This window comes from Stegastes partitus, unplaced genomic scaffold (genome assembly GCF_000690725.1).
Source record: "Stegastes partitus isolate 25-593 unplaced genomic scaffold, Stegastes_partitus-1.0.2 Scaffold1030, whole genome shotgun sequence".
Taxonomy (NCBI): Eukaryota; Metazoa; Chordata; class Actinopteri; family Pomacentridae; genus Stegastes; species Stegastes partitus.
Window position 1 is genome coordinate 114,836 of NW_007578761.1, and position 10,354 is coordinate 125,189.

The following is a 10,354-nucleotide window of genomic DNA, read 5'->3' on the forward strand; positions in this document are numbered from 1 at the left end:
CTGTTTTACTCTAGCTATGGTTGAGGGTCTTCAGCTCTGCCTAACCAGTCCACTTCCATTTGTTCTTGGGTCATCCTCCGTTGTGTTTACCCTCAGGTGACCAGGGTAGAGCTGTCGTTGGGCTGCGCCACCTTAAATGTCTCCTTATCAGAATGGTGTCCATGTTGTCTTGGCCACAGCAGGTTGTCTGTTCTCTGTTAGAGATTGTCTTTGGCCAGAGGATGCTCCTGATTTTCCTTTCAGTATGAAAGGTTGACAGTTTACTGAAGTCACTGTCTGTCATCCTATAGCATCTTTAAGTAGGACGGACAGAACACAGCTCTGGTGTAGGCTCAGCTGGATGTGGGTGTTGTATCAGGTCTAGAAGGTCATGCCACAGATGACAGTCTTTCCTTTGTTCAGCCTGCTCTAGATGTCACTGCCAGGTGACACCTACAAGTAAATAATCCATATCTCATAAGCTTTAAGTTCAGGCAGGTATGGCTCATATTTCCGTTTGATTGATGGTCCATTTTGAAGCACTGGTCCATGTTTGATTAAACAACATAAAAGAATACAACTACAAAGTACAGTGGACCAAACAATAATACTGGTATGCCTGATAACACGAAAATATTCCTTTGGTCCAAAACAAAGATACAGTGAAAATGCAACAAAACACTTGGGAGAAAAGTGATCCAAAATATGATTTGGAATGGCGTTCATTACGATGAGATTGACCACTGATTACATAAACTGCATATTTGTCCTTCTGCTTATCTGACTGATATACATTTCCTACTTACATACATATGCAGGGTGTGCTATACGTATTCCAGGTGTGTGATTGTGTGTGAAACAAATATATTACTCAGTGATGCTTTAAATAACTCTTCACTGTATGTCTACAGGACTGCGTGTGTGCGATCTTGATAGATCTGTGATGAGGCCACCAATGCCTTTCATCCTAATGGATTCCAGCTGACCAATCACAGTGTCGAATCATGGCCACAGATAAGACCCGCTGGAACTGGGGAGGTTGCGTTTAACTGCCTGTGATAGGCCCACCCCCCCTCGTATATTCCCCTCTGCTGCTATCAGCAGTCAGTCGGGGTTAATGGTGAGAGCCTGAGGCTGGCTGATTGGAGCCAGGCTATACATCAGTCAAGACGAACCTGGTGCTGGGCCATATGTCAGGCCCCAGCGGTTCCAGGCCATCTTCTGCCTGACCACAACACATGTACTTCAGTTCGAGAAATCAAACGCGTCTGATGACTCTTCAACTTGATGAAGAACTCATATCTGACTGTATCCTGATAATGACACGTGATAACTCAGGCTGACCCGTTTCAGGCTAACTCGCCGGCAGTCCAGTGTGCTGTTGCTGTACAGTGTTCAAAATGTAAGATCTTAGACAGGCCCTTCAGTTTATTCCTAATGCTCTCAGAAGAAAATGGGTCACAGTTTGACTGTTGAACTTCCAGTTGAACTGTATGACTGTATGCTGTATTTCACTTGTCTGACCAGATCACTGTAACATGGGCCTGGGTCAGAAGCCACAGGTTGACACACAGCTGCTGTGGTCCCCGCCGGGTGGCCCCACTTTCTTTCTTTCTTTCTTTCTTTCTTTCTTTCTTTCTTTCTTTCTTTCTTTCTGATCAAAGGGCTCCCATTCCCTCTCTCCAAAGAGAAGAAAAAGAAAAGAATTAATTCTAATGGTGCTGGGAGCAGAGGACCAAAGCGTCAGGGTAATTACCCAGCAATCACTGCAGCATTCCGCAGCTGAGGGGGGCAGAGATAGGGTCTTGAGTCTAAAGAGCATGGACGTGGATCAACTTGGCCGGCACACACACGGACAGGCTCACACTCACGTACGGCCTCGCTCGCACAAGTGCAATCTGTCTTCATTGAACAACTGCGGGTGTGCAGGAGTCTCTCCGCTGCTCATTTCGCTCTGCGGTCGACCAGGAGAAATCGCTATGAAAACAACAATTGCTCCGTCTCTCTCTCCCCGGCTGTGTCTCTTGTCATTGTCTGGGTGCATGTGTGCATCTCTGTGTGTGTTGGATGTGTACGTATGTGTGTGTGTCTAATTGATATGTATGAATGCAGTGGAAGGTTTCTGTGTGAATGACTTTCTGGAGGAATGTGTGGGGGAGAGGGGGAGGATGTCTGCTTGTCAAGTGTGTAAGTGCTATATGCAGCCCCCATCGCCCTGAACCTGGCCTGATATTCGCGATGATAATCACAGCCTGATTGTGTATGTATTCCTCAGAGATCAGAACTGTATGTTCAGAATAAGCCACATGTTATAAAGAATGTACGTAATTAGACAAGTGGACATGGTTTCCTGTTTGTGTATGTGCGCTCATATGCAAATGTCTTCATGCACATACACAAACAGTAGGCCTCATACGTCCAGCTACTCAAATATTGCTGTTTCCATAATTGTAAATTACCAGTGGAATTTATCAAAGTTTTATCTTTGGGAGATTAATTTTTTCAGACATCGGACAAAAGTTGGATGATGTAAAGAAAAATAGGCTGAAGTTTATAGAAATAGCTCAGGTGCAGCTGGATCTATGCGTCTAAATGTGTTTAGTATTAAAACAGTCAGTAAAAGTTTATAACGAATGCAGGTTTTGCCTGTTTAGGGAGTCTTTATTTAATGAGGCAGCTATACAAGCAAAATAATTATTGTTGTGTTTTAATTTGCGCCTCATTGCATTGCACCTTTCCAGTGGCCTGTGTTTATTTTCCAAGCGTTGCCTGCGAACGCTGGTGTTGGCTTAATGACTTACAGTAGCTTCGTTCCTGGTTACAGTTCAGGCATTTAGAACAAACAAACACTGACCAGTTCTGATAGGCTGTGTTTTATTTTCTGCATAACAAGGCTACTGCGCTTTTAGCATATACAAACAAAGTTAGAATAACACAATAAACCTTTGCCTCCTCCTCACCTTGCTGACGGTCACAGCTGCTTCCATCGGTTTCAGAGATCTTATCTGAAATTTTTCGGCCTCCTCCTGTAGTTTTGTGCGCACGCATTTTTTCACAAGTTTCATTTTTGTTGAATTTGCTTTGAGTGGGATTCTCTGTGTTAAATGAAGGTCATGTTGTTTGTAATTTGTTTTTAAATTATGACCGTTAATGAAGCAGAGAGAATGCTGCTTCATATTACTAATAATCCCTTCTCACCAAAATGTACAAACATAAAATTGTCTTCGTTGGTTTTCAGGTTGAATCTGTCATATTCTGCCATATTGTTAATTTTTCATAACTAAGATCATGCAATCAAGGTCATGCGAATGCACTTTAACTTCAAGAAAGACTGATTTATAACTGCATATATGCTGCCTAGCTAATACCTCTGAACAAATACATTTTACATGTTTGTGAAAATGCAATGAATCTAAAATACACTTATTGATATATAGGGCTGATTGTGGGTTCTGCATTCTTCTTTGTCTGTGCACATAAAGTGTATGTCTGTCTACTTTTGTGTATGTTTACATGCCTGTGTCCCTGCATATAAATGAGAGCATGCGTGTCACTGATGGACACAGAGCACCTTTGTATTTCTAAACAGCCATTGGTGGTTAGGAGCAGAATAAATTTTGGGGCAATGGAGAGAAATCTACTCCAAGAGTTACAGGCCTCAGTCATAATCATAGTGAAACCCGTAGAAAATTCTGTCTCTTTCGTTTGCTCCCAGTTCCACTTCAGTAAATCTTTTTTTTTTCCCCCTTGGCTGTAGGTTCGGAATGGACCTGCCTGTTAGGTTTGTCAACATGGATTCTGCCTCTGCATGGTCCATTTTGGTTTTGTGGCAGGAGAGGTTTGGTAGAGAACTGCAGAACGGAGACATGAAGGCACACTGGCACACATGCAAATACACAATGGCAGAACACATGTTTTTGTTATGTCCAGCCAGTCTTCAGCAGCCAAGTGTTGGACAACGAATCAAAAGAGCCTAAAAAAAAGGCCTTTATTTCATTCCTTCATTGCGGCCGTCTTTTGCCCTTTTTTGACGTACAGTATAGTACAGAAATAAAAAATGACTTCTACTTTTCCTCGTTTAGGAAAGTGTGGATGATTTCAGAACCTGAGGATCACACTTCCTGACCCTCCCTTCTCTTCCTCCCTCTCTCAGGCACCACTCGTCTTATGAAGTCATCGCGCTCTGTTGTTACGGTCGATAACAGATGAATAATGGCTCCTCGAGCAAAGCAGCATGACATCAGGAAGGTCATTCGAGGGGAATAGGGGAGAGGTGTCATTTTCTGCTTTAAAGGTCTCTCTGTGTCATGCTGTCCCTTCACATTCCCAGCGAGACAACTTAATGGTCTGTAGAGCTCTGGAGGGGACTTCACAACCATGAGTAAATGGTGGTAATTCCCTTTCATCAGCTAACTATATTTGTGCAGTGTAATGTTTCTTGACATTTTTATGTTAAGCTGCTCCTCTTATACAAGGAAACTTCAAATGAGGCAGTGTTTAGAAGGTGAGTGTCAGATGTGCGAGTAAAATCTCAGCGCGGAGAAGACAATATGTCCTCTGTGTCACCGTGTTCTGTAAAGGAAGGATGAGTAACATCTCACAGAGTTCAAAGAGTTGTGTGGTTGTGGGCCAGCCTGCAGTCATCGCACGGTGGATTCTTGAAAGACAAAAACAGACACTAAATTCCACATTAAGTGGGGAATGGTTAGAGTGAACAAATGGGAACATGGCAACAAGTTACCACACGGAGGCGCCAGCTCACACAGTATCAGCCCTTCCGCAGTCTGCCAGTTTTGCCGGTGTTGCTGTGTTTCACAGGCGGCGATGGGGTGGTGGTGCAGCGTCGTGGGTTAAATGAAGTGCAGCTATACCCTACTTACACCGAAAAGGTCACCGTCTTCACGAGCAGACTGTGTTTCTCTTTGAAGACCCACGAAGCAGGAAGAAGTCCTTCATTAATCTGGGAATCATCAGCCTTTGATGGCAGGAGATGGGAACAATATGCAAGTGTACATGTCTGAGTGTACTGTAAGATATGCACAAAGATGGTCCCAAGTTCAATGTGTACATGCTTTCCTTGGATCGCGGTATGTGATCGTGGAGAACTTGAAGTAGCAGTATGATATTTCCAGTATGTAGTCTTACATACTGTCTCTGTTTGACTGTGACCTAGATTTCTCTTGGGAAATACACACTGTGTTACTACATATTGTTCAGTTTGCGGTTATTGTCCCTCCGTGTATTTGTGAGTGTGCGTGCGTGCGTGCACGTACATGTCAGCGCCAGGATCTTTGGATTTTACAACTGTCCCTGTCATATTTTCAGAGGTGATGACAAGCAAGTTGCCTTTCAGAAAGGGCAACCAATTATTGTTTGGTATTTTTATTGGTCCAAAAGAGTTTTAAAAATACAAATGATTGTGTTTTTATGGTGGTCACGCTCCACGCTGGTCTCCTTTGTGTTCTGCAGAAATGATTCCCCTGGCGGGCCATGGAGTTCTAGTTCTCAGTTTGGATGGAAGACAGATGGGTCGACCGGGTTTGTGGTTCTGCTCCGGAACAAGCTGCTTTTAGATCACCGTCTTTTTGCCAGAGACGCAGAGCCTGATACTTCTCTCCCATTACATTAGAGCTCAGCTTGTGCTAATCGTGATCGTAATGTACAGACTACAACCGCAACGCGAAAGCACGACTCCCAGTGGATTTGTAGACCCACTGAACAACAAATCAAAATGATTTGTTGACAACTATTTACTGTACATGGATGTATGTCAGCTGTTGTTTGAGTATTGAAACTTCGGAGTCACTTTAAGTATTTGTCACTTATTCAAGATTGAATTCACATTTCTTTTAAAGTACTAGCCTCATCTACTTCTCTGGGTTCCCATTAGTTTGTTTGTCTTTATGCCGACATTTTTACATGAACAGCGTGTTTTTGCTTTGAAGCCCTGCAGTGTTTGAAACAATCAGTGCACCTCTCTCATTTATATTTTTACTTCACAATACATCAGTTTGCAAAAGTGATGACTTGTAAAAATCACTCCTAATGAAATCTCTCCATCTCCTAGTCTCCCAGTGCTTTACAAAAATATACCATCTAACTGTATTTTGGAGCTGTAAGCAGTCAAGTTCAGTGCAAGGTAGCTGTACATCAACACTCCCCCTTTTACGAAGAATCTGGTCCTGGCCTTCAGCTATTCGATAAAGTTATCAGAGTCAAAACAGTGTGGCTGTAAACAGTGGGGAGCCATGTGTGTGGGAGATGACTGAGACAGACGTCATGGTTTCTCAATAGGACATGCATTCACCGACACAGTCAGTCCACACCACAGCGCCTGGCCTATAGAGTCATGGAAGCCGCCTATCGTAGGTGGTCTGCTTCAGTGGGAGGTGTGTTTGGTTGGAGAGTGGGATGACATATGCACAGCAGTTCAGTGATAAAAGCCTCTGTATGTGACTCTGTACGTGTGTGAGAGGGAGAAAGATGCGGGAGTATAGTCTGAGGTAGCCTTACGTACTGAGAGATAAAATGAATGACTGCTGTTCTCATCATAACAAGCGAGCTACTGGAAGGGAGGCCCTCCTCTCTCCTCAAAAAACGCACACAGCTGCCCCGCGCCTCGCCTGTCCACAAAAGGCATTCCTCCGCAGAGAGTACGATCTGAGTTTGAGAATTCTGACAGAATTCCTCTCCCTCTTTCCCATATCCGTGATTCACGTGAGTCATTTCCATCCGTGGTATAAGGTTTATGCTGTGTTTAACGTTTTTCTGCACAATTTCACTGGGAGCCAAGCGACGAGGCTAAATATTTCATCGAGGGGTTGTTATTTTGTCCGGCCAGGCCAAAGCAAACTTACCACTGGTGAAGAATGTAATCATTTATCTAAGGACCAGGGGCGACATGCTCAATTTGACCTAAAATAGGGCCCTGTGGTGTCCACAGGGACAAGGAGCAAGGGTGTGCATGAGTGCTTATGTATATGTTTCGGTGCATGTTTAGGAGCACAAGGTATGTCAAGCTACTGTACTGCTACAACCAGAGGCCAAAGTGAGTTGTTTGGTTTGTTTGTACGTCCTTCCTTGTTTACGTAATGTGGTGATAAGAAGCATGTTTTAGTGGAAGTCAGCCTTTACAAGTGCTTGATGCTGGTGTATTTTGCTTGAACTTCCGTGCACCTACGTCCCGGTCAAATGAAATAAGTAAAAGCACCTCTTCCGTTCATTCACTTTAAAGTGAAACATTAAAGAATAAATGAAGACACCTCTCCCTTTCTTTATCACAAAGTCCACCCTAAAATCCCATTTAACACACCCATGGCAATCACGCATCCCTGGGAATTTAATCAGATTTTGGTAGCGTGAAGCTTTCCCATCATTCCCTGAAGGGTTTAATGTCTCTGTCGGTTGTAGACTGGCCTATCGGAGCCTTTGGCTTGGTTGTGTAATGACCATCATTAGCCTATCAGATCTGCCGAAGGGTCCTGGCTGCGTTTTCCCACCCCCTCCTACGACTTTCCCTCCATTGCCAAAACCAAGATGGCTCCCTTATATCTTTGTCGTTGCTCTCCAGGGAGCAGAGAACACCAAAGTCTGCAGTCTAATTGGATTCATTTGTAAAATAGCTGTGGAGATTTGGACATTATCTATCTATGTACCCATGACTGGTATGCAGCTTATTCTACCTATTGGATTTTTTGTTAATATCACTATTACAGAAAAACTTTAATCTGTTGATGGCCCGAAGTGCTTTCCTGTTTTTTTATTGGAATCACATGTTCATTAAACAATGAATTCCTTTTAGTGAATACCGTATTTCCTCAAATAAAAACCGGTAGTCAATTAAAAGCTGGGTCTCCAATAACGGCTGGGGGCAACGTCGACATGAACAAATAAAGGCTGGCACCTAAATACAGACTGGGGAAAAAAAAAACAAAGAGTGGATGAACTCCCGGTGCCTGTCATGTAATGTGCATGGCAGTTAAGTATACTGCACATTTTCCCTGCTTTAATGTAAGAAATTCAACAAAGGTGGTGTTTAACTCATTGATTCTGATACACTCCTTTAATCCTGTTCACCTGTTGCTGCATATGGTATCCCTGCAAATGTTTCACAATAAAAGCACTATGGTGGGTCGTTATCTACTAACTTTAAGGATCAAAATGAGGCTTCATAGTTAAACATGATCAGTTACACTTATCTGATACAAGCCTGCTTCAAATAAAGGGTTGTTACCTTTTTGCTATTGAGAAAAATAAAAACCCAGGTCACAATTCTAGGAAATATGTTGTCTCTCTTTTGTGCACTATGCAAGAACCGATGTGAGAAAGCCCCGCATGTGTGAAATGTGGTTTTAATACTTTGCAGCGATGAGTGAACGGCACTTTGTCTGCAGAGAAAATCATTAAAGGAGTCTTGAGTTGAAGACAGGAAAATAAATTCTCTGTGCTTGTGTAAAGATCTCAAGGTTTTATATTGATGTATTGCTTATGAAGATGACATTTGTTCATAATTCAAAATAATGTCAACCATGTCATAGAGATTATTATAAGCCACAAGCAAGTCACCATGTCACCATATCACCATCTCCCATCACCAGACGTGCCGTCCGTTTGAAACTAATTTGTAGACCTCTGGAGTTTCATCGCATGGCTCTGCGTCCTGCCCCAGCTGCATCTGTTTGTGTTTTGTTTGGTACAGCTCAGAGCGTTTTGTGTTCGAGTGCTCCTGTGTGTGTCCGTGTATGTGTCTTTGTGTATGTTTGCGTTCTGTTTTGCAGATGTTCATCAGATAAAGGCTGTTGAACACCACAACTGACTATTACACCACCACTTTAGCAACATGAGGTTAGCCACAGAAAGGCAGATGCAGAGACAGAGTCCTGTAAGTCAGTGGGCTGAATTAACTCTTGGTGTAACACTTGACTGACACTCAAACTGATACAGTTAGCAGCTTCCATTAGACCGTCCATTGAACAGAGATTCAGCTACCCCTGTTTTTCATATTACAATATAAACAAAACTTTGCGATAATATAAGTAACCTGAGACACCTGGAGGCAGGAATACCAGGTGGTTGCACTACCCTCAGATCTCTCTGTAACTTTGGTGTGCACACCTCTCCATTAAGTCTTCTACTTAGAAGTAGAATGAACTTATTCTCTCTTTGTAGATTCAGCCATAATTGTCTTGACCCAGGCTGTACAGTGAAGGCTTTCATTGCTGCTCATCTTTGAGATGCCAGGCCTGAATGGAAGACATTACAGCAGGAAATTGGAGAATGCAGCCAGAGGCTGAACACACTATTCAGTGTCTAGATTCATCTTCTCGATGAATCAGGGGTCATAATTTCTTTATGTGGTTCTTGGGTACCACAAGGTCTCCAGTCACGATACTCCAGCTGCGTACATTGTGCAAATGCTACTCTGCTTTTCAGGTTCAGTTTAAACTTTTCTTCCCATGATTCTTTTAATCTTGATGACTGTTAAGTGCTTGTTTCACAACAGTATGCTACTAACATCAGGTCTTCTGTTTCTCTCTGTTTTTCTCCCTGCAGATTGAGAACCTGTTGGAACAGTTAAAGGATAAGGACAAACAGCTGGCTGGATTGAGGGAAAGGGTTCAGGGCCTTCAAACTGATTCCAGCAATACAGACACAGCTTTGGCCACACTGGAAGAGGCTTTATCAGAAAAGGTATGGAGGGAGGGGTGAAGGGAGGATAAGAGCGGACTTGTTGAAAAAGCCAAAGCCGAGGGAGAAGTTGAGGGTCAAGAAAAGCTGACTGTGACTCTTTGAGAAAAGAAACTCGAGACGAAGGTCGAGGTTGAGGGAGTTGTTGCCCCTTTAGAGTAGCTGCTGGATGGATGATGTAAAGAATCAAGCATCTTGATGATGAAGAGGCTAAAACATTTGTTAGATATAGACCAAAACTCGCAATCGAAACCATTCTGGCATACTTATCTTTCAGGAGACTAGGATATGGCTTATAGCTTAATTAAGTTGCATTCTTTACTATGACTCACAGCCGTAATTTATTGACACAAGCTCGTAATTTACAGACCTTGGACCACACGAGATGTGGTCCTGTCTGAAAACAGTAAGGAGGAGAAGGAGGTGCTGGCAGAAGGGAGGTCTAAGGTGAACATAGACAGAGGATTAGTCCCTGTCTGTAACTGCGCCGAAACTGAGGGAGGGAATGATCTATAGAATAAGAGGAGGATAAAAGTTGCGAAATAGCGAGGAATGGAGAGTTGGAAAAGTTGAATGGCAGAAGAGGCACAGCACTGATGGTGGAGGTGGCCTCAGAATTAATGGAGGGAGAGGTCAAGGAATGCAAGGGTGTGGGCAGAGTAAAAATGGAGCAGTGTCTACAAGGGAA

At 43.2% G+C, this 10,354-nt stretch overlaps 1 protein-coding gene across 1 annotated transcript in view; it reads left to right on the plus strand.

Moving 5' to 3' along the window:
• Nucleotides 1-10,354, plus strand: part of LOC103367233 (ERC protein 2-like) — a 154,149-nt gene that overhangs the window by 44,810 nt on the left and 98,985 nt on the right. Inside the window, exon 8 of the mRNA XM_008295204.1 lies at nucleotides 9,532-9,669. Coding sequence (XP_008293426.1) covers nucleotides 9,532-9,669 — 138 coding nt within the window. The remainder of the gene's footprint in view (nucleotides 1-9,531; nucleotides 9,670-10,354) is intronic.